The sequence below is a fragment of the Chaetura pelagica genome, unplaced genomic scaffold (assembly GCF_000747805.2).
Source record: "Chaetura pelagica isolate M959 unplaced genomic scaffold, ChaPel_1.0 scaffold38, whole genome shotgun sequence".
NCBI lineage: Eukaryota > Metazoa > Chordata > Aves > Apodiformes > Apodidae > Chaetura > Chaetura pelagica.
In genome coordinates, this window is record NW_009954181.1 from 1,521,744 (window position 1) to 1,546,176 (window position 24,433).

General features: G+C 45.9%; 1 protein-coding gene across 1 annotated transcript; it reads left to right on the forward strand.

Annotated features, from left to right (window-relative positions):
• The first annotated feature begins 2,343 nt into the window (after nt 1-2,343).
• On the forward strand, nt 2,344-23,467 carry LOC104393406 (beta-galactosidase-1-like protein 2). Its single transcript, XM_010002896.1, has 20 exons — nt 2,344-2,375; nt 2,428-2,487; nt 3,447-3,644; nt 4,217-4,285; nt 4,568-4,663; nt 6,056-6,164; nt 6,660-6,752; nt 9,296-9,377; nt 12,196-12,260; nt 14,087-14,171; nt 15,165-15,302; nt 15,958-16,038; nt 16,241-16,347; nt 16,692-16,838; nt 17,258-17,329; nt 18,365-18,443; nt 19,643-19,730; nt 21,573-21,687; nt 22,581-22,697; nt 23,101-23,467. Exons 1-20 carry the CDS (start codon nt 2,344-2,346, stop codon nt 23,185-23,187), a joined length of 1,920 nt encoding a protein of 639 aa, XP_010001198.1. The 3' UTR covers nt 23,188-23,467.
• The last annotated feature ends 966 nt before the right edge of the window (nt 23,468-24,433 follow it).

A 24,433-nucleotide genomic window follows, 5' to 3' on the forward strand; every position in this document is an offset into this window, starting at 1 on the left:
GGTTTGTTGCCATCCCCGGCCCTTCAAGCCCCCGGGGTGCGGGATCAGCGCCTGGCTTCGCTGCGGGAGGCGTGAAATGGATGTTAACGCGATTCCTTGCCTGGTCCTGGGAAGTGAAGGGTGAGGGAAAGGCCGTTTTCCAGCCCTATAACATCAGGCTGGTGCTCCGGGGCTGCCCAGCAACTCGGGTGGGTAACCCACGTCTGCAGGTCTAGGGAGTTGTTTACCTCTCAGACCCCTCTTTTTATGCCTTGGATATTTTATAATGGGTTCTGAAAGGCATGGGAGGGAGTTAACCTGATTTGCAAAGCTATAGAAGAAGCCTTGATAAAATATTTGCATAACTAGAGCTTGTAGAGAGGAGTAACTAGGAAGAGGAAAGGGAACAGTGTCCAAAGGTAATGGATTGAAACTGAGATTGAGGTGAGAGATGAGGAGGGAATTGTGGAGTGTGAGGGTGGTGAGAGCCTGGCCCAGGTTGCCCAGGGAAGCTGTGGCTGCCCCATCCCTGGCAGTGTTGAAGGGCAGGTTGGATGGGGCTTGGAGCAGCCTGGGCTGGTGGGAGGTGTCCCTGCCCATGCAGGGGGTTGGAACCTGATGCTCTTCAAGCTCCTTTCCAACCCAAACCATTCTGTGACTCTAGAAGCAAAATTCTTCTACATCTGCTCCTGGGCTTGTGCCACGGATGTCCTTAGCAGAGGATGGTTGCAAACCAATACCTGATAAAAGCACAGAGTCCATTTCCTGTCAGAGTGTGTCTATCCAACACCCTATCCATCAGTACCCAGTGCTTTCCCAGGCCACCTGAGAATAGACTAACCCCAAACACAGTGATTTCTACCCCAGCCATGCTGAGTGTGCCCCACACAGGACCTGAGGTGGCAAAAGGCAGAGTTGTCAGTGAAGGCAGCTCCCAGCTTTCACTTTTCCCTGGCCAGAGGAAGCCAGGATAAACAGCAAAGCCCTCTGAGGCAGGTCTGAGGAAGGTTTATGGATTAACTCTAAAGTCCCTTGTCCTCTGGAGTGTGTCCTTCAGTATTGGCAAAGCAAGTTAATGGTCTCCATGCTTTTCCCCCTGTTCTGACCTTCTTCTCCCAGCTGTTCTGGGTAGACCCAACACCAAAGCTTAATGTCTTTCATGCAGAGAAGACTTCAGGTAGATTTTTTGTTTTACAGGCATGAACAGTTTAGCAGTTAACTGCCAGTTTCCTATTCCACTTGGAGTTTCTGGCACTTCAGTTTAGGTCTTATCAAGGCATATCCTTTCATTAAGGACTAACTTGTCCAACCTGATTTTGAAGCTTCTCTTCTGGATAATCTAATGTTTTTTTTGTTTTTTTTTTCCAAAAAACACCTATGAGACTTCCCTGAAGCAGGAAGGAAATGGCTACAGAGGGTCAAAGTAGGCCAGTAACCTTTAAGAAAAGGACAAAGCCAGGATTTTTGCGACCTGTGCTGCCATTATAGAAGGAGAAAAAATCTCCTGGGAGTTATAAATTGCTCTCAGGGAGAGAGATCACAGAGCCCAGGTGGGTTTTGAGCTGTGGAAACCCAGTTCAGGGCAACAGGATGAGCTCTCCTGAGTCACAGAAGTGTTTTTTTTTCAGAAGTGAGAGATATGGGATGTTCTGAAAATGTTTGGAGCCTGGAGTTTCCTTCTTGGTGAGAAAAAAACACTGGAGCTAGGGAGTTTTGAGGTAGGAAACCTGATGGAAACTTGCCAACTAAGTTATGCCCAGGATTAAGAAGATAAGCTTAAGTGATTTGTTTATTTTTATCTGGTTATGTATGCTTCCTGAGTGCAGCCTTTATTCTGGCACCAGTGGCAGTTAGCAGCAATGTTGTGTGCAGGGGTAATTTAGAGCTTACCCTAGGTCAGACACAAAGTGCAAACTTAGGTATTTTCCAACCTAAGCTTTAGAAACTGGAGTCTTGCATCTCCAGATCCCTTTCAAGTTTCCCCCTCCCAGCAACAGAAGCAGATCCAGCTGCAGCGTCAGGACTGCACAAGTTCCAATCTGTCTGAGCTGTAGCTCTCACAGAATTGAAGGGCAGGGAGCCATAGGATATCCTGTGTGGATTGAGAACCACCTTCCCTGCTGGTAAAACTCTTAGCAGTTCCTTGGGAGCAGTGCTGCTCTTTCCTAACCTCATGTCATCTCTCTCTGGCTGATCCTTGTGCAGATGAACATTTTTGATCTCTTTCCTATTCAGGCAGTTTAAATATGACAGTTAGGTATTTCACTCCTGTTTCTTCTACTTTGAGCTGCATTCCTTTCATAAAAGCTCTGCTAATACCCCACCTTCTGGATGGGATATCTTACTGTCTCCTTGCTCAGCACTATGTTTTGTGGATGTTTTGACAACAAATGCACGTGAGTGCTCACTTGAAGACAGGGGGTATCTAATCTGGACTTCCTTTTCCAGGTATTACCCATGCCTGCTGCCGGTTGTTTCAGAGCCCTGTGAGAATGCTGTGCTCTACAGGTACCTCTGTGCTTGTCAGCCAGCCCCTGCAGTACCCTCAAAATCCTAAATCTAGTTCCTTTGTAGTCCCCTTGTCTCGTGCTGGAGGACAGGTCATCACTGCAGCCTCCTGGTTAGCACTCCCTGTAAGCTGCAAGTGCTGAGAAGTCCTCACCCTCTGCTGATGCCTTTTCTATGCCTAGTCTAGAAAACAACCAGAAATTTAGGTATTTTCCTCTTCTCCAAATGTGACATTTCTTTCAACTGTGTGGGTCACTCTGGCTTTCTTGGGACAGGAATTCATCCCTCGCATCTGGCTGTGAAAACGCCTCAGAGGAACAAGCTGCTATTGTCTGACTCTTTTGTGTATTCAGTCATGGAACTGGGGAGGGTCTGGTGGAGGCAGTGCAACTGCTTTGCATCTGGACTAGCTGATCAAATGTTTTCTTGGTTCAGCCCTTATTTTTTCCATGCCTGGTGTTGGAAGGTGTCAGAGGGCACAAGACACCCAGGGCAGCAACCATGAAATGCAGCCGCTGCTGGAGGATGGGGAAATCGGAGTGTGCCATCCTACTGCACAACAGGCAAATCTTACATTTCATAAGTTAGGAAAGTGCTTGCTAGTGGTGTGAGTGAAAACTTTCCTGTGTTGTATGCTCAGCTAATTAGTTCCATGCCCTGTGCCTGAGCAGTGCTGCATTTCAGTAGCAGAGTGGCTTGGAGCGTTCAAGTTGGAAGCTGCTGGTGAAATGAATGTTAAATACACATCTTGGACAGATCTTCCTTTCTTATCTTCTCAAAAATATCTGTGCTCTATGGTTTATGCCTCTATATACTCATGGTTTCCTCAAGAACTGGGAAGGTGAGAGCTGATCCTGCCAGGCAGGGTGGGATGAGCAGCCTGTCCCAGGAGACAGGTTTCATTCCGGTAGGCACAGATTCCTTGAGACTGGATCCTTGTACATCTCTTTCTCTTCTAGGTTTAACTGGAGTGAGCTGGTCCCTCCGCAGTTATGGGGGAGGACCCTGGGCTTGCAGACAGAAAACTCCCAGTTCCTCCTGGAGGGCATGCCTTTCCGAATCTTTGGAGGTTCAATGCACTATTTCCGAGTCCCCAGGGAATACTGGGAAGACCGGATGCTGAAGATGAAAGCGTGTGGCTTAAACACCCTCACCACGTAAGTGTCCTCCCTTCTCAGGTTCTGTCACATGCACCTTGCAGCCTCTTGTAGCTGGTGAGACTTTGTGGTTCATTCCAGTGGGCCATAACCATTTCTGTACTTGTTGTTATGAGGAAGGACTCAGAAAAGTGGAGCAGGGACTCATGTTTTCTTTAATCATCTCATACTGCAGTAGCCTCAGACTCCAACTGGAGCAGATGTTTATCAGATGTACTTGGAAAGTGCCTCCTTAATGCTGGCCCAATGAGGAAGGGTCTGGAATGGCCAGTCCTTGTGGCTGTGATGTAGGAATTGGTCTGGTTGGGAGAATGAAAGATACACCTGGAGAGAGACCACATCTGACCACTGGAGAAACTCTGGTGTTGCAGAGTGCAGGAGGAGAGTGCAGCACAGTAAGGGCTTGTCAGAAAAAGGAAAGAAAGCCACAAGAACGTGTAGATAGACACTTGGAATGTGTTGAGCTCTGATCTGTTACGGGCTAACAAAGGGAGTAGGCAGGTTTTTCTCTGTGCCTCACAAGTGCAGTGAAATCCAGCCCTTCACTTCACTGCCCTAACTCTGCATTTCAGGTACGTGCCGTGGAACCTGCACGAGCAAGAGAGAGGGAAGTTTGACTTCAGTGAAAACCTGGATCTAGAGTATGTGGTACAGACAGCTCTATTATTAAGTACTCCTGTTTTGAGAGGGTGTATGTGTTCTGGATGAAGGTGTCTGAAGAAAAGCCTTGTTCAGGCAATGGAGACTCGTTCCTTCATTCTGGAGTCCTGGGAACTTACAGGTTTAATACCAGTCCAGTATAGTTGCTTCATCAAGCAATTCCCTTCAGGTTTTGGTACCTACATTTAATGATGATTGGTGTATGGAGTGCATGGAGTAGGGATTCTGCAGTCAGACAATAACTGCACTCTCTGGATCTCTAGGGCCTTCCTTTCACTGGCAGCTAAAAATGGACTGTGGGTGATTCTGCGTCCTGGACCTTATATCTGCTCTGAATGGGACCTTGGTGGTCTGCCCAGGTAAGTGTGCAAACAGTTGGGAATGGATGGGAATATTTATTTTCCATGTCTCCAAAACAGGTGAATCCTCATTAAGTTCTTGAGCTCTCCTAAGCAGTGCAGATAGCAAGCCTGGAACCAGGTTTGGTTTGGAGGGGTTATTCTTTAAATTAATCATTGTGTTACGGCATCAGGGTTACCAGGAAGAAAACAATATTGAGGCAACCCATCTTCTGTTGCTGTTACAGCTTGACTCTCTGTGTAATATGAATAGTATTTATAGAATCATAGAGTCATAGAATGGTTTGGGTTGGAAGGGAGCTTAAATATCATCAGGTTCCAACCCCCCTGCATGGGCAGGGACACCTCCCACCAGCCCAGGCTACACAAGCCTCATCCAGCCTGCCCTTCAACACTGCCAGGGATGGGGCAGCCACAGCTTCTCTGGGCAACCGGGGCCAGTGCCTTCCTACCCTCATGGCGAAGAATTTCTTCCTGATGCCTGACCTAAATCTCCCCTCCTCCAGTTTTATTCCATTCCCCTTTGTCCTCTCACTACCAGTCCATCCCCAGCTTTCCTGGAGCCCCTTCAGGCACTGGAAGGTGCTCTAAGATCTCCCTGGAGCCTTCTCTTGATGTAGAATTTGCTTTGTCTTGGGTCCATTCTAAAAGCCCTACTAGAACACATGTCCTGTGTGGCTGGCAGTAATGAAGACCTATAACTTTTCCAGTCTCTTGTTGCATTTCCTCCTAAAGAAAACATCTTGCTGGTAAAGAGGCTTGGAGAGCTGAGTTGGGTACATCAGCATGGAGACTTGCCTGGTTACTGGTCCCAGTGGAACCAGTGCCAGGATACACACCACTTGTTTTCCTTACCTCCACAGAGCATAAACCTCAGGGGAGACACTTGTTAAAATGTACAGGTTATTTTTTTTTAAGCTTTTCATTGTTCAGCATGGGCTGCCTTTGGCATTCAGGTGCAGAGCTGTGAAGCTGTGCCAGGACTTGGCCAGGAGAGCCTGGCTGCTCCTGAGCAGAGGCAGCAGCTTCTCCTGCATTAGATGACAAGTGCATAGACTGTCAGTTGTTGCCACATCATCCATGTATTTTTTAATCAGACAAATAAAATATTCTGAGAAAGAGCAACAACACTGCTCTCATTCTGCAGATAAAGAGGCAATGATTTTGTAAGCCCATGCAGGAGTAGGGTCTTTCAGACCTCTGGGAGCACTACTAGTTAATGCCTCCTTTTGCAGAGACAAGGAAGACACAAGCTCACTCTGCTTGAATTGATATAGCCCTACAATATTCTGCTTTTTGAACAAATTACCTTTTTCTGTGTTAACACCAAATCAGCCAAATAAGTCTTGTAAATCAGCAGTAGAAACCTGCTTTTTGCTGCTTTTCTTGTAGTTGGCTACTGCAAGACCCAGAGATGCAACTGAGGACAACGTACAAGGGCTTCACAGAAGCTGTGGATGCCTATTTTGATCATTTAATGCCTATTATTGTCCCTCTTCAGGCAAGTACAATCCATTACCCTCTCTGTCCACAAGTGGGGACTGTCTGCACAGGCAAATGTGAGCACTGTATGCTGGCAGGAGGTTGAAGCAATAACAGATCTAGCAGCTTCTCTTCAGGAACCAATGTGGACTGTAGTTGTCCATGTCAGCTCTCCAGATCTAGCTGTTGGGTTATGCATAGACTTTGGGAAGATCAGAGGGTGGAGCTGAGTCCACTTGAGCCTTGTGCATCTCTCCTGCAAGCCACAGTGATTTTGGTCCCCTGGTTAGAATCTGTGGTGAGCAACTTCATAGTATCACAGACTAGTTTGGGTTGGAAGGGACCTTCAAGATCATCCAGATCCAACCCTCCTGCATGGGCAGGGACACCTCCTAGAAGACCAGGTTGCTCCAAGCCCCATCCAACCTGCCCTTTAACACTTCCAGGAAGAGGGCATCCACAGCTTCCCTGGGTGACCTGTTCCAGTAAAACTTCTCCCTTTTGTTCCCAACAGTACAAGAAAGGAGGTCCCATCATTGCAGTGCAAGTGGAGAATGAATATGGTTCCTATGCCAAAGACCCAAACTACATGACCTATGTGAAAATGGTAATCTTGGCATGTTTACTTGTTTCTGTGGTTAATGTGTTTTTATCAACCACCTTCTTTTTAGTATTTTCTTTCTTTTGAATAACTTTTGAGCATGGCTTCAGAATGCCTTGAAAGTGTCAGTGCATAATCCAGCTGCATTTCCCTTGATGTTTCTTCCTGGAGTGGAAGAAATGCCATTTGACCCTCTTAATATTGATAAGCCTGTGTCCTTTTGTCTTCCAGAGAAGAGGATTGTAGGGAATTGGGGGGTATCTGTAACACACAGCTGGCCTTGAAGAAGCTGGTCCTGTTTTGCTCCTCTAGGTGACATTAGAGAAAGGTTTCTTTTTGTTGACTTTCTGGGGAGGGGAGGTTTATGTGAATGAGTCCCTGGCACACTCCTAAACTTGTGTGATCTGGAGCTCAGCATCAGGCAGGTTCATTTGCCTAATACCTCCCTTATCCTTGTCAAACAGAGACTAGATTGTGCCCTGGCTCCTGCTTCTGAACTGAGTGATAACGAGTTGGGCAGTTCTCAAGGAGGGCAGGTTGTCCTGGTGGGTCCAACAGGAGTCTGGCCTGTTCCCTTGCCCCCAGTACAACTGCAGGGCAGACAGTTCACAGGATCTGCTTGTGTATTTCACAAGCTTCATTGCTTAATTTCTTCTTACTGGATGCCTAAATGTGTTGCTGCACATGGTTACCCATCTAGAGGCGTGTGACTACGTGCTATAAACTTTATGTTCCCTGCTCTTCTGCTACAGCATTATCAGATCCTTTGAAACCTTCTGGGTACCCTAGCTCACCCTGAGCACCCCGAGGTTGGCTTTGGCTCTGGTTGCCCTGTTGCTCAAGGTATACAGAGGCTCTTCAACCAAATCAATCACATAGCAGGAATCCTAATCTGCTCAGTGGTGCCTTCTCCTGCACTAACTCCACCTTGTGGATTGATTTCACACTGCTTAGAAGGTTAAATATGAAGTGTATGTACAAACAAAGAATGAATTGCCAGTATGAACTGAATAATATCAAAATTGTCTGTGATTTCTCTGCAGTTTCCTAACCTAGGTCCCACTAGTGGCAAGCATATAGGCAGATGGCTTTCAGATCCTAAAGGAGTGGGGCAGAGAAGCTCTCTTGTGCCTGAGCAGCCTGCTGCCTTGGTGATGAAAGAGTTTGTGATGTTCCACAGACATGTCAGAACAGCTCGTGTTTCCTTGCCAGGCCTGTGGGTGTGTTTTTGCAGGGCTGTTTCATCATACTCTGGTATTGTGGGCAATTTACAGCTGAGGAAATATGACAGTGGTTAAGGATGAAAATGTGGGAAAGCAGGATTTGCAGGGATTCCTTTTTGGTTGGAGTGGCATCTGATGTGAGGTGGACCTCCTGATTTGGGCCCTGAGCCTTGAATGTGGCAGGTTGATTAATTCCCATCTGCATCTAGCATACATGACAACCTTGCAGTCTTCCTGGAATTAACCTGCCTATTAAAAACCCAACAGCTCACACACAACTTGAAATCCCTGTCCTTACCTCACCCTTTTGGGTGCAGTGCCTCCCAGAACGTGAAGGCCATGAAAGGGTGTCTTGACACCTCCCTTCTCACATGCTGCTTGAGCTGGGGTTAGCTGAGCCCACACCTGCATCTGCCTCAGCCCTGTTTCTATTCCTGGATTCCCTGCTGCACCCTGAAATCCTGAAATGCATTTCAATGTGAGGCAGCTCTGCCATTTCTCCATTTTGCATTTATATTCCAAAGGAATATAAACTTAGCAGTTTCTAGCAGGCATTAACTAGTTGGTCCACAAGGTAACCTGAGTGAGCTGATGTGTCTTTATCACCATTTTGCAGTTAGTAATTTAGAATTAAGAGACTGGCAGCTTGTTTTCAAAACTCCTTGAAACTGAAGGAGTGATTTCCAAGGCAGTGAAAAGAGGGGTTAATTTACAACCAGGCTTTCCTAACCTTTCCTTCAGACATCAGCCACTGTCCTGCAAAAAAATACCTGTTAGAGAAAGTCCTGATGGGAAGAACCTTGTGTGTGCATTTGCATTTTAAAAACCTGAGAGTGCTATTTGATACAGAGCTGTGATACTGAAGAGCCAGGAAACTCGTTCAGACTTAGCTCTTCTAGAACAGAGGTACCTGAGCTGTCCTGTGGTGGTAGTCACTGGCAAATGTTCTCCTCTCAGCTTCCACTGTTAATCAGAGTTGCTTTTCTTCTTTCACCTGGAGCCCTCTCTTGGTGGAAAGCAGTGAAGCTACTTATTAAACTGGTCTCGGAAGAAGATGATAAAATCCTGAGGTTTGATGCATCAATGAGAAACTGATCCAGCTTTCTAAAACAAAACAAGATTTTTCAGTTGTCTTTAAGCTGGAAGAAGTAGGTAGGGAAGCTTCAGGAGGAATAAGGGATCTCACAGAGATAATATTTCTTACCAAGCCATTACCAGCTTCAAGTTATCCCAAGAAAAAGTGTTAATGTACTTTAATGCTTTAATATCCTGACAAATACTAAACTGAGGCTGTTAACATAATGGCTTTTCCTCTTTTTAATTCAGGCCCTGTTAAACAGAGGGATTGTGGAACTGTTAATGACCTCAGACAACAAGAATGGTCTGGCATTTGGCTTAGTGGAAGGAGGTATGTGCTTGTAGGAGAGCAAGGTAAGAACATGTTCCTGGGCTGGAGCAGCTGAGGAAATGCAGCCTTGGGATGAGAGCAGCAGCCTCATTAGCTGAGCTGCAGTCATTAACTCCATTCTGTTTGTGGTAGGAGCTTCAGCCCCAGAGGAGGGACCCCCTAAGCTGGGTGGTGCCCACACAGAACAAACCCACTCTCTTCCCAGAAAGGTTTAGAGTGGCTTTTTTCAGTCTGAGGTGTAACACAGGGACAGCAGGACTGCTGGGTGGGGAGCCAGCCTCTCTGCTTTCAAGGACCTGAAGTGTGTGCAGACTAAATACTTTGGTGTTTCTGACTGGTGGTGGGAATCTGTGCTTCCCAGGGAGGTTAGTCGAGAGGTGGCAGCACCTAACATTGCTTGATGTTTCCACCAGAGGACAAGGTTGAAAATCCTACTTCTTGCTGCTTTATATAGTGAACAGGTACCTCAGCAGTTACAAATAGTAATCACTTATTCTTAGGATTCCTGCTTTGCAATTGGACAGGGAAGAAAAAAGTCCATCCAAAGCTAGACTCTGAAATCTGACATTTGGGCAGTTTAGCAGTAGTTTGTGGGTCAGCCCTGTCTTCTCATCAAGCTTCCTGTGGGGTGTGCAGTTTTGGCAGGCAGGTATCAGGTGTGCATAATGCAAAAGGATGCCAGTTTTCCCTTTCAAAACTGTAATTCTATTACATGTTTTAAAATGCTGCTTAGCACCTTCCTGCTGTACCCTGTGAAGAAATGGAGGTACAGCTGCTTGAGTTTCACTGTGCCCTAAATCTGACTGTCTGGGGCATAGTGTGATGCTGATTTTTCACATTCCCAGATCCAATTCAGCTGTGATTTGCTGTGTACATGGACTCTGGTCTCTCCTGTGTTTCTGCCAGCTGCCTGCCTGGGTAGTAATTCCTTCCCTGGATGAAGTGCTTGCAGGGTGCAGTCTCTGAGTGCTCCTGTCATCACTCAAATACTGTTAATTTTCTAAATTAAATAATTAAACTAAATACTGTTAATTTTCAAACCTCAAGCATGGAGCTGGTTAAAGGGAAAGACTTTTCCCTCCTTTTTAACCTCCACTTGTTTTTATACGACAATGAGGGGGACAAATTCAATAACTCTCAAGTCCATGGGCCTCCACCAGGAAGGGTGGTCTTCTCAGTTGTCTTTTTTGGCTGCGCAGCAGTTTCCAGCCTTGACCACACAGAGTCACTCTCTCCCTTCCAGCACGTGGGAAATCCCTGTTTAGTCCTCACCATCATCTGTGGGAATGTTTACTGCCTCAGAGCTGCTCCTTGTTTGCAGTTGTCTCTTCCAGGGTATTGCATGCTGAGAGCTCTTTGATACCAATTTGCCTCTTAGATGTCATAACAATCTGCTCATTAGAGTCAACATGTCAAGTAATCAGATGTGTGGAATAACTGGAGCTCAAAGCAGTTGAGCACCAAGGTAGTTATGAAAGCACTAGAGGAGAGAACAAAATCCACTATAGAAATAGAGAAGAAAATAGAGAGGAGACTTCAGACTGGAGGTTGAAAACTAATGCAGTTTCTCTGTGATTTTGTTTATTCAGTGTTGTGCTGATTTCTTTGCGAGAAGCATTTGTAGGTTCGTGTCAGTGCCAGGAGCAGCCAGCCTGATGCTCTGCAGAGAAACCTTTCTTGTAGAAGAGCCTGAGATGACAGCACTGCAGCCTTTACTCAGTGTTTGCAGAACACTTTCAGGGGATGGGGAGGAAAGCTTTTGCTCTTGTGGATCCTTTCATGCTCCTAAGTACAGTGGGATGTCTCATGCTGAAGGAAAAAAATTGCACACATTGTCCTTCAGGACTGAGAAGTAATGTTCTCATCAGTGCTAAGTCCACACTTTGTTATCTCACTGTGTTTGCTTGCACCAAATTCTTCAGCTCAGCACACTACATAGGTCAGCCCATTAAAATCAAGGTATGAATAGTGAGGAGTGTGCTTTTGCTTCTGTAAACATTCTGTTTGAAGTGCTCTGTCTGACACAACTGGGGCTGGATTTAATACCAGCTCTCTTGGAAGGAGTCAGTTTTCAATACAGAATCATCCCACTGCTCCTGCATTCTCAAAGTTTTTTGGGAGAGGTATCATCAGTGTCACCACAGAAGTCTGGAAATGGTTCAGCCAGGTACCAGGGGCTGGGACCTCAGAGCAGAGTAGTGTCTTCTACTGCATCAGCTGCTGGTCTTCCCACACCAGTGCCGGAAGACCCCACAGTGACCTGCAGCTGCAGCACAGCCAGCCTGGTTCCCCCTCTGCTGCTCAGGGCCCAAGCACACATAAATCTCCCAGTTCCAGTTTCTATCTGGTTCATCTTTACTGTGGTTTCTCTTGCACACCCCCACTGACATGACAAGCTGTGAGATATTGCCTGGGTAGCAATTCCTGCAGCTAAAGCCTGGGAGATCAGCATGACATTCAGATATGACTTTCTAATAATAAGTTTTGCTTTGTGTGACGCCTTTTATCTGAGGATCTCTTTAAGTGCTCTCCAGCCTCTCATTAAGCTTGTGACACCCCATGAGCTGCTCTGATTCTCTCTCTTTCTAGTATCTCTGAATGCTAGAGCTGAAAAGATGGCCTGCAAATACTTCACTGTGTGCTGTGGTCCAGATAGATTCTGCACACCAAGTGAAGAAATTTCTGAGGAGGTTGTACTGGTGGTTCAGAAGATATTCCAGTTCCCCCTGAGCTTGTGCTGGGCACCAGCCTAAGGAGATGGTCCCCTAGGCATTTTGTACATGTCTAAATTAATTAAAACTTTTTCTTTTCCCAATAGCACTGGCCACTGTTAACTTTCAGAAGCTGGAACCTGGGCTGCTGAAATATCTGGACACAATACAGGTAAGATGCAGAATGACTTTGTTCATCTAGATTTTCCTGGGCAGCATCGGAAAGGAAGCACTGATGGGCTGCTTTGGTTTTGTGGGTTGGTTTGGGGCTTCCTTCTCATTAGGCCAAATTCCTCTAGAATCAGTGCAAATACTGATGAAGATTTGTCTGGAAAATTAAGGAGTTTTTAAGTGTGGTGTTATCCAGCACCTTCTTAAAGGCTTTCCATTCAGCTGTGCCCTGTTAGCCATTAGGAGTTAGATTCCTTCACAGTTTCAAGTGTTGATACCTAGTAGCATCCTGCTTTCATAGAATGGTTAATGTTGGAAGGGACCTGAAAGATCATCTAGATCCACCCCCCTGCATGGGCAGGGACACCTCCCACCAGCCCAGGTTGCTCCAAGCCCCATCCAACCTGCCCTTCAACACTGCCAGGGATGGGGCAGCCACAGCTTCCCTGGGCAACCTGTTCCAATGCCTTGCTACCCTCACGGTGAAGAATTTCTTCTTACTATCTAACCTCAATCTCTCCTCTTTCTATTTAAAACCATTACCCCTTGTCCTATCACTGCCCTTTCTGGTGTAAAACCACTACTGCTTTGCAACTGTAAGGATTTAGAAGCTATGTAATCTTTTCTTTGTTCTGGCCTTTTATTCCAGAGGGTGATAAAGCTCCTTCTTTGACTAGTTTGCTTGGAATCTATTGACTAAACACATTTATTTCCAAGAGCTGGTCTGAAGCTGGAACAATTAGATTATTACAGGCACCTGTGGTTGTTTTCTCCTAATGAAACATGAGGTTTTTTTAATGCCACTTACCTTGGCCATTTCATGTGGCATCAGATAAAGCCCCTGTCAAATAAAGAGCAAAATTGCCTTGACTAGAAATAAATACCATGAGGGGGGAAGTGCCAGCCAAGCTGAGCACATGTTGTCCTGTCGGGTCTGATGGGGCCTGCTGGAATTCTCCAGGAGCTGAGGGAGCTGGCAAGGAGTGACAAATGGGAAGCAATTGTTTTGTGTGCAGAGCCTTTTTAATGAAGACCTAATTCCTGCAAAGGCTAATTCTTTCCTGCCAACACCATATGCAGCATTAAAAAGGCATTAAGCTGCTGAGGTCTGCTCTTGTACCTTGGCTGCAGTGCACCTCAGCTGGCAGTGGTGCAGCTGATAAGCAGACATGTATAAATGTGGATTTCTAGCAGAATCTAAACACTTGACAGTTGGGTTGGTGTTTTTGCTACAGCTCTACCAAACAACAATACCCAGGACTGGTCAGTATCGTCTGTCTGTGTGCTGGGGTCTTTGTTTTGTGTCTAGCAGAGTACTTGTCTGCTTTGCTTGTCTCTTCTGGGCATTGCTGGCCCACAGCACCTTGTTCCTCACTTGCCCAGAGCCCCTTAAGCCACTGTTTTTTATGTCACCTTGAGAAGACTGTTGTAAGCTGTTGCCAAACTGCATTTGAACAATGGGATAGGCTTCTGACAAGAGCTTATAGTGAAAGGACAAGGGGGAATGGATTGAAACTGGAAGAGGGGAGATTGAGGTGAGATGTAAGGAGGAAATTCTGGAGTGTGAGAGTGGTGAGAGCCTGGCCCAGGTTGCCCAGGGAAGCTGTGGCTGCCCCATCCCTGGCAGTGTTGAAGGGCAGGTTGGATGGGGCTTGGAGCAGCCTGGGCTGGTGGGAGGTGTCCCTGCCCATGCAGGGGGCTGGATCTGGATGATCTTGAAGGTCCCTTCCAACCCAAACCATTCCATGATGTGATTCTGCAGAAAACAGTGATGAGTCCAAGACTGCCCTGTCTCCATTTTAACACTTTGTTTCTGTTTTGATACAGAGAGATCAGCCAAAGATGGTGATGGAGTATTGGACAGGATGGTTTGACAACTGGGGAGGCCCTCACTATGTCTTTGATGCAGATGGTGAGCACCAGGCATTGTTCTTGTAGACAGGGGGGGTTTATTGCTCAGCAAACTGTCATGGAGAAGTGACATACAGCTTTTTCAACTGTTCTGTCTTGCTGTAACCTTTGCTTTGCATGAGTTTTTATAAATGAAGAATCTCCCAGTGAGTGGATCCCATTGGATTTTCTTTAGCAGTGTTAGTAAACAGCAGCTCTTTAAAAACAGAAATAACTTTTTCTTTTTATTCCTCAAAGAGGGACTCTGGAGAGAGCCAGACATCTTAAGATATTAACATACGTGTCCTCAGGCCTTGTGCTACTCTATGTTGACTTTAAAAAATATTTAAACCATCTCTTTCTCCTCCTGAGGTAATCTAAAGCCTGTGAAGGCTTTCTTTGTATTTTGTAAAAATGTCTCAAGTGCTGTGGAAGCTCCATCAGAACGACCCTGCTTCTCTAGGGAAGAAACACTCCTCACTGGGAGGGGATTATTTTACCTTCTCTGGAAATATGGTGAATTTAGGCCTTTTGCAATTGCAGCACCTTTTGAAAAGAATCAGGTTGGGTTTATTTTGGTTTAAAGGCTCATTAGGGAGGAAAGACTAGTACTAAAAAAAACAAAGCCCAACAGTCCCAGAACCTCCAGGGCTTCTGAAGGGCAGTGGAAACAACTACCTAAGACTATTCTAATGAATAGTCTCTCATCCTCCTGCATGTTGAGTTTGGGAGCCTGATGGAGTGGTCCTTGCAGCTCTTCTTATAAACAAAATTGCTGCTCAAGTACATGAACTTCACCCTTTTCCACCTATAGGAGGGGTATATTTGAGTGTGTTAGTATGTTCTGATGTGTCAGTAGACATGCTGCCTTCCTGAGGGCAAAACACAAATCACCATACAAATCACTGCAATTAAACAGGCATGACTGATTAGCAAGCACCAGAATGTTTGGGTCTGCTTTGAATTCCTGGAAGAGGGTTAGCCTGGCTTCTTGGTCTCTGCCTTTCCTTTACAGAAATGGTGAATACTGTAGCAAGTGTCCTCAAATTCGGAGCATCCATCAATCTCTACATGTTTCATGGAGGCACCAACTTTGGCTTCATGAATGGTGCTTTGGAGGCTGATGAGTACAAGTCAGATGTCACCAGTTATGGTGAGTTTTCTTTCACTGCCCTGCCCCTCTTGTGAGAGTGCAGCTCAGCCTTCAGACTAGTTAGGGTGGGCAGAAGCATTGAAAGATGATTAGTACAACCACTTGGTCATGGAGACATGAGTTGACATGTAGCTCAGAAGTAAATGTCTGTCTAGGGAGGGGTTTACATTAGTGTTTCATATCTCCAGACCCATTCCAAGATGTGGAGGATCCCCTCATTCTAAACTGGGAATAGAAGTCACAGATGATGACTTTGCTTCATGTTATCTCCATGCTGGCTCTTACTAGGGAAAGCTGGTGATCCAGTTCAGTTTTTTAGTTTTACCAAGTCAAACTGCACTGTAAAGCTCTTTGCATCCTATCAGCCCTTTCTTAAAATGATTAATGCTTGACTTCATCCTGTGTGGAATTCTGGGGATGTGCAAATCAGATCCCTAACAGGATGTTGCTCCTTGGTGAGTGGCTCTTCCCCAAATTAAGCAGCAACTCTCCGGCTGTCCAGCTGCTTTCCCACAAATTCAAGTGTGCAGGTTTCCATCATATAGACAGTGCCAAAGAAAATTGTGTCTTAGGTTTTTCCTGCCTCGGGGACACTGCAGGTGGAGGCAGTCCCAGAGCTGCTGTGTGGTTTTGAAACCTTGTGTTTCCTTTGCAGACTACGACGCCGTGCTGACCGAGGCTGGAGACTACACCTCCAAATTCTTCAAGCTCCGACAGCTCTTCAGCATGATCATTGGTAACTGTAAAGCCAAGAACCAAAATGCTCTTCTCCCTGCAGTGTTAAATCAGAGGCTTGTTTAAACTGGCCCTTGTGCTGGAGCCCTGGCACTCTGGTTGACTGACTGGTGGGGTGTTTTTTTCCAAAAAAATGGGAAGGAGGATCCAAAGGAGGTTTTTGCATCTGAAACACTTGTTCTGTCTTTCTTTCTGCATAACAGGCCAGCCTCTTCCTCTCCCTCCCATGATTGAAAGCAAGGCAGCATATGGTGCAATCCTCTTGCATCAATACATCTCCCTCTGGGATGTGCTACCATCTCTTTTACAGGTACTACCAATTTTAATGCATCTCACTACTTAATCTTAGATGGAAAAGGTGATTATTGCAGGAGATAAGGTTGGGGAATGTTTTGTCAAGGATATGCAAAGGAGGCAGATCTCTTATCTCACCTTTTGTCCTGCTACTTCTCATGGAATTCCAGTTTTGCCAGTCCTTGGCTCCCTTTCCTGCTACTTTGTCTTCATGGCTGTAGGTTCCATAGCCTAATCCCCCCCAGGGTGAATGCAGCCTGGGGCAGGGTGGTACCCCTGGCTTCAACCATGTTTCCCCTCCACATGTCCTGTCAGTGCTGAGAGGCCACTTCTGCTCTTCAGTTTGTTTCTCTCTTGCAGCCCCTTAAGTCAGAGTTTCCCATTAACATGGAGAACCTGCATCTCAACGATAGCTACGGGCAGGCCTTTGGGTATGTGCTCTATGAGACTGTCATCTTTGGGGGTGGCCACCTGCACTCGAGGGACCACGTCCGGGACCGAGCACAGGTGAGGAGCAGAGGAGCTGTGACCACCTCCTGGCAGATGGAAACACTTTGGTCTTGGCAGCCTAGGCAGGACGTGGGTCAACCATGGAGGAAAGGGTCAAGTTTTAGATGAGAAGTGTGATTGGCTCTTTGCAGTTCTCAGCAAAGACCCAGCCCTTATTGTTGGTGGACCAGTTTGAGGTTCCAGTCTACACTAAAACTTAACCTCTTTAAACATCAGAATTTTGAATGTTCTGAGAAAGGGGGTGAGTTTCCCCCCCACACCTAGACTGAACCAGTGACACAGTTAAGGATGCTGAGTTCTAGTTCCAAGTAGAGACAAGTTCCCCCCCCCAGATACACCCTCAGTAACCACTGCAACACATGATGACAGGACAACTGCTGAGAAGTTCTTCTCCTCTCTTGTGCTCTGTTCTGCAGGTGTTTGTTAACACCATGTATGTTGGTGAGCTGGACTACAACACACTGGAGCTCTCCCTCCCTGAAGGACAGGTAACTAATGGGAGATTGCTGACAGCAACCTAGTTAAAAAGGTCCCTGTGCACTGCAGGGGGGCTGGACCAGATGAGCTTTAAAGGTCTTTTCCAACCCCACACATGGTGTGATTCTATGGCAGCAATAGTATGTGGAAAGCAGAACCAAGACCACTAAAGGGGTGTAACTCTCAAGGCACCAACTTCCCACCTAACCCATTTTAACTAGCTAGTAAGGTAGCCTGACACAGGGAATGATTGTTCTACCCTAATTAGACTACTTCATTAGAGAAATACAGCAGGATTTCACTGCCAAGTTACTTTATGGTTGAGAAGTGGGTTTTGAATACTTTTCCATGGAAGAAATTCAAGTCAGTGCACTCCTTCCTGCCCAAAATTTGCCATCCTTCCTGCCACACCCACAAGATCTCCTGGTTCTCTCTTTGTGCAGGCTCAGTCTGTGTAGGCTTCATCTTCTTTAGCACAAAGCAGGTGTTTAAGGGGGCTTGTGGGCTTTTGCACCTTTTTGATCTCAAATGAAGTGAGGGGGAGTGTTTCTTTTTAGCTTACAGAATATCCTTACCCTGGTAGGAGCTGGCAGTGAGCCTGGTCTGTTGAGGGAATGTCAGCAGAGCTGTGTGGGGCTCCTAGGGGCAGGGGAGGGGGTGGATGTACTCGTTGTTCTCATGAGTTGTGGGAGAGCTCTATGACATAAGCCTGTGCTGTGTCAAACTCCCATTTCTGGCTCTGTGGGGGATACAAAAAATGGCACTTAAAAATGCAACAGAAATAAAAAAAAACCCAAACACTTCATGAAAAGGCTGAGAGTTCAGTGGTGTCACTGTTTGGCAGTAGGTGAAGGATGTGGGGACACTGTTCTGTCATGGAGTAAGTAATAAAGAAGTGGAGAGATAAATTGCAACTGCCAAAGGTACTGGTGCCACCTCCCCTCTTCAACACCTCTACTGACCTCTGTTGACCAAGCACTATGGCTGATGAAGCCCAAGCTGTGCTCTGCTCCAGCTGATGCTCTTCCTTTTTAATTTTTTTACAGGGCTTCAGGCAGCTCAGGCTCTTGGTGGAGAACCGTGGTCGTGTCAATTATGGCCTGGCACTGAATGAACAGAGGAAAGGTAAGTTAAGTTCTTTGTTCTCAAGCTCTTCTGGATAGTTCTCTTGAGTTTAAACACTGTAGAACTGTCTTCCTTCTGTGAAGACCCCAAACAGCTTCTGTAGTGCCAGCCAAGGCTGCCATCTGGGAGTTGGTGGGAAATGACATGACAGAGGGGACTTGTTAAAAAACACAGTTCATCACCCCCTGGCTGGATCCAGATGAAAACTAGTGGCTGTTTGGTGGCTTGGATTAAAGCTTCTCATTTTACAAGGGAACAACTAAAGCCAAGGCCCTAGTAAATCTTACTCTGCTCTAGGTGATGTGAGGGTGCCCTTCCTCCTGCTCTGTGGGCATGTTACTCCCCAGGGAGAGGAGGAAAATCCCTTGTTTAATCTGTGTTTTCCCCTTGGGGGTATGATACTGGAAGATCACAACATTTAAGAACTCACACAGTATCAGAAGGAATGAACTGCATTCTGGTGAGCAAAATTTACTGAAGTGCTCAAGCCTGTCACACACAGTGGAGCTGGAAGAGGTTGAAACCCCAGGATTTTATTTATTTTAGTGGGGAACTGTATGCAAAAACTGTACAGAATAGAGTCATGGAGTCAGGCATCTGACTGTGCTGATTTTATTTCACTGCAGAAGAGGTGCAGAAAGGCCCTGCACTGCTTAGGCAGTCTCAACTGCAGTCCTGTAATTAGGAGGCTGGATTAGGATCCAGGCTTTGTCTGCTACATGGAGATAACTTTATCTAACAAGAGAGTGCTGAAGGTAAATTACTTATTAAGGTGTCTTAAGATCCTTGGATGAAAAGCCCTGGATCAGCACTTGGACATCACTGCTTGCCCATGTTACATTTTGCTGTGCCTATTAGAGAAGTAACTGATCTACTGCTTTAAAAAAGAAATCTCTACATGGACAGCTAACTAAAAAAACAACAATAACAACAAGACCCCATCTGCTGCCTGTGCCAACAATGTTTTCTGCTTGGAGGGTGTTTAATGGCTTGGTGAGCTGAAGCAAAGGAGAGGGTGGAAAGGCCAGAGTTTAGTAATGTTCCCCACTCAGGCTGGATGAGCAATGGGACCATATGGACTCTAATTCCTTTGCAGAATGTGGCTGCTTTCCATCTCCTGCTGTTCTTTGCATTCAAATAGGAAAATCTATCAGCTTGAGCTGTTTTTCAACTCTTCATTACCCCCATTGCTCTTGCAGGCTTAATTGGTGACGTTTTCTTGAATAAAACCCCCTTGAGGAACTTCAAGATTTACAGTTTGGAGATGAAACCTGGCTTCATGAAAAGGTTTGTGGGGTTTAAGAATTTCCCTGCTCCTCATTAGACACCCAACTGTTCACCAGCAGTGCAGAATCTAATAGGTGGAAGTTAAATGTATCAGAAAGGCAACACAAGGTAAAAGCAGGTAGGTGGATTTTTGCATGGGTGAGTTCCTTGCTGATACCTTTGCCTGAAATGGTGCAGGAAATGGTGCCACTTTATCCATATGGAGGCAGGCTGGGAGAGTTGGGGTGTTCAGCCTGGAGAAGAGAAGGCTCCAGGGAGACCTTAGAGCAGCTTCCAGTGCCTGAAGGGGCTCCAGGAAAGCTGGGGAGGGGCTTGGGACAAGGGCAGGGAGGGAGAGGACAAGGGGGAAGGGATGAAAACTGGAAGAGGGAGATTGAGGTGAGAGATGAGGAGGGAATTGTGGAGTGTGAGGGTGGTGAGAGCCTGGCCCAGGTTGGCCAGGGAAGCTGTGGCTGCCCCATCCCTGGCAGTGTTGAAGGGCAGGTTGGATGGGGCTTGGAGCAGCCTGGGCTGGTGGGAGGTGTCCCTGCCTATGCAGGGGGTTGGATCTAGATGATCTTTATGGTTCTTTCCAACCCAAACCATTCTATGATCCTATGATGATTCTATGTTTTAGGGGTGAAATGTATTCCCACTGGAGAGGATTCAAAGACTTCCTCCCAGCTGGGTCAGCAGGGATAGATCAGAGAGGCAGAAGCATGGCCTGCCCTAAAGGATGGGTCCCAACTCCCCCATGTGTCAGAGGAGTTTGTGTCTTTCTTGAAATTAGCAATAAGGCTGATATATTTAGTAATTCAAACTTGCAAGGGACAAATTAATTCTAGGCAGCTACTAATAGTACATTAACAAGTCCAGATGGCTTAATATCCTCTAAGTTATTTTGCTTTAATGGAAGAAAGACTGAAAAATAAATCCAGGAGGGGTAAGTCAAGGAGCCTCTCTTAGTAGATATAGGAAACCTAAGCAAGTGTTTAAGGCAACAGATGCCCTATGGGCTCTGGCCACAATCCAGAGAGACTGTTTTCAGTGATGTTGTTAATGCCAGAAAGTGACACATGTGCATCCCCCAGGATGTCTCAGCTCCTGCATTCTGTGTAGGAAGGAGAGAGAGGCCACTTTAAACTGAAATGGCTTTTAAAAAGAAAAACAAGTCTACATTTGAAATCTCTGAAGCACAATCTTAACAGGTGCTGTGGGGTAACTGGCAGAACTGATGGCATTTCTTACTGCTGGGGTTTCTTACTGCTGGGGTAACTGGCAGAACCTTTGCCTGCAGGGTTTTAGAAGAGTATTTCCAGAGAGGGACATGAGAGCAGGTAAACTGTCATGGCCAGGCAAAAGCAAGATTAGTCAACACTGCAATCAGGGACTGGCACTTGACCAGTAGCAATGAAACACAATCAGCTTCCAGTTGCTGTGTAGGAGGATGGAGCACATGGTATTGGGAAAGGAATTGTTGCAGGCTTTTAGTTGAATAATTCAGCAGCTCTGGATCAATAACTTCCCTGAATCCAAGAGATTCAGTTTGCAGGGGTCGGAAGGAACTGTTTCTGACAGAAGCTCAAGGCTTCTCTGGGACTTCTACACTCCTTATTTTCTCTTCTCTTCGTCCCCTGCCCACAATTTGTTGCCACAGGTAAGAAATAAAGCCAGATTGCCCCTAATTCCTGCAGACTTGCAGGGCTGTGATCATCTTCCTCGATAGGAACACGGGCAGGAATGGCAAGGAAATAGAAACCTGGTAACAACATCCATTGTGAGCAGTGGGTTGAAGTGATCTGGAGACCAGTCTCTTGGTGCTTCCCTGCTGTTTCCCTTCTGTGTCTGGTCCTTCTCTTCCAGCTTACGACACGTTGCTGGATGGAGTGCAGTCCCAGATTACTTTGTTGGCCCAGCTTTTTTTCGTGGAAGGCTGTGGATAGAGCACCAGCCACAGGACACTTTTTTGAAGTTACAGGCAAGTCCTATATTTCTTCCCCCTCCCTCCCCCTCATTTTTTTCTTGACAAAGATTTTTGAAAACAAGATTAGAGTTACACTTGTGTAATAGCTCTGTCTGAGCTCTGTCTTGTCTGTAGTTTTGAAGGCTTCCTCTGATCTTAGAGATTTATTTCAAGGGTATAGGAGTCTTCTCAAGCTGGCAGGTAATTCTGTTCAGTCTGTAGTGGGAAAACTTAAGCAATACTGACCCTGCAGAGCTGCTGATGAACAGTTAGTCTGTTTTATTGACATAGAAATGCTATTTCTTTTCTAGTGGCAGAGCAGGAACAGGCACAAAAAATAAAGGAGGCACTAGTTTTATCCCTGCCTCTTCAATGTGATATGGAAAGAGTCACTTTGTAGACATGGCATGAGAGGTAGCATTCACATCTTCCTTCTGTGGGAGATTGCTGCTTTGGCATAGAACTTAAGATGAAATATTAAGTATTATTAAACTTCTCCCATTTCACTCCCTTAGAGCCAAGGTTCTTGTAAATCATGATTGTACTGTTCACTTTTCCATTTATGCTTTGTTGTAAATTATGCTATTCAGTATTTCTGTCACCTGGGAAATAGGTGAGGGGAGATATTCTATGCTTGGGAAGAAATAAAGATATGTCTGTTCAAAAGGATGAAGTTTCCTGTACAAGCTTGAATCATGAATTACACATTTTTTAAAGCTTTATCCTTTTAATTAGCATGTTCAGGATAACTCCTACTCAGTGGGGCTTGCTTAAATGTTCATTGCTCCAGGGAAAGGAAGCAGAGAACTTGGAGAAAGTGACCTGAAAGAATGCCAGTGTGGAAGTAGAGTTAGTTTCCTTTAGGGATGCAGCTGCATCAGTAATTCTGTGTGTTGGCCTGGTTCTAGGGCTGGGAAAAAGGAGTTGTGTTTGTCAATGGTCAGAACCTGGGCCGCTACTGGAAGATTGGACCTCAGGAAACACTTTACCTTCCTGGCCCCTGGTTATCTAAGGGGAGCAATGAGGTGAGAGGCTTTGGGGGGATTTCTCTTTCCTTGTGTGCATGATTATAGATCCTGCTCTGAGTCATACACAGATAATTAATTACTTCTCTCTAGCTGCAAACCAGCACAGTAGAGAGGAAGGAGACTGTTACCTCCTCAGATCCATAAAATTAGGGCAGGTGCTGCTCTCAAGCTGACTGTGGCTCTAACAACCATTAAGATGTGACAAGGATGGCAGCTAAACTTGCAAGCATCAAATTCAAAATCAAGACAAACCTGATTTGATGCTGGTTCATGTTCTGCATCATGGGGTGCTGAAGGAGAATCTGGGTTATTGTTCAGACTGATGTTGATTGATCTCTTTAAGTGATGCTTCCTTCCCTTGCTGTGAGGACCTGGGCAGATAATCCCTTCTCTTCTGCAGATTGTCATTTTTGAAGAACGCACTGCAGGACGGATCATACAGTCTGTGGACATCCCTTATTTAGGAAGGACCCAGTACATGGACTGATGACAGCTGCTTTCCCATGTTTGGTTCATCCTGAATATTCCTGGTTGCATGTCTGGGGACACGATGGCCCAGGAAACTTGGGCATGTTAATTTCCACTAGATGCAGGTAAAGGATTTGCTCTTGGGCAGTAAGTTCAGAAGAGAGGACGGGCCCTGAAGGAACCAGAGTCCATTGTTTCATAGATGGATGCAGAAGTTCATCTCCCTGCACTACTGAGGACCCACAGCTTGGATGGCTGCCCATGGTGTTCCGGGCTGTCTGGTGAAAGTGGGGGAGGAAAAAGAAAGGTGCTTGAGGCAGGAAAGAGAGAGAAGGAACTGAAGTCATCTGAAATGAAAGCTGAGCTCAGCTCTCCAGTGACTTTAAAAGATGTGTTATTACTGGCCTCCTTGTTTTTATAATTAGATAGGGAGAAAATAGTTGGTAAATGTGAGTGTAACCAGGTGTGGAAAACCATTTTGTTGTGCTTCCAGGCAGAATTTAGCAACTCACTCTGCAAAGAGGTCATTGCTTGTTTACTTGTTGGAAGGCAAGCTGGTTGTCAAATGACTTGAATTCAAACTTTTTTTCCATTAAGTTTTACTATGGAGGTTGTCTCTCTCTCAAAGAGGAAAAAAGTATGTTTTAAAAAGTGAAATGTGTTTTGTCCTCTATCAAATAGATCCTTCTGTTTCAGGCCAGGCAGGACTCGAACTTCCAAGGAGGAGGTGCAGGTGTAGAAAAGGCCAAGTTAGTTTTCCAGACATCACCCCTGCGCTCACTGTGAGACACCTAAAGATGAAATTCCCCCTGGTAAAATAAGCAGGGATCAGATTATGGTTGGGATAGAAGGGGTTGCATTTGTAGTTGCAAATGGGAGAGCCCAGCTGTACCAGCTGTGTAATCTTGGGATCTTGGGTCCCGTTTTCTTTTTTATTTTTGTGCCTCCAAACAGAAACACAGGATTTAAGGAAAACACGACATGTTTTTTGTAACTCACCAGCCCTGCAGTCACTGAGGAGCTGCCATCTCTTTGGGGAGAGGAAGAAACCAAACTCAGGCTGCAAATCTGTGCGGGATCTCTGGGAAGTCGCTCAGGCCCTGCTCTCTGTTCCAGTAACCAGAGGATTCAGGCTATGAGAGAAACACCAAACATGGGCACTGTCTCTGATAATGGAGTTGGTATTCTGGTATTAGAAACCATCCTTTTATTTAACAAATTTAAATACAGTTTGTTTAAAACTGAGAACAGACAGTGCAGCTGTA

Excerpts from the sequence above, each read along its gene's own strand:
- LOC104393406 (XM_010002896.1), top strand. The coding sequence starts at position 2,344 with ATGTTTTGTGGATGTTTTGACAACAAATGCAC. Across the intron at positions 3,645-4,216 it reads GGCTTAAACACCCTCACCAC|GTACGTGCCGTGGAACCTGC; the intron begins GTAAGTGTCCTC and ends TCTGCATTTCAG. Across the intron at positions 14,172-15,164 it reads CTATGTCTTTGATGCAGATG|AAATGGTGAATACTGTAGCA; the intron begins GTGAGCACCAGG and ends TTTCCTTTACAG.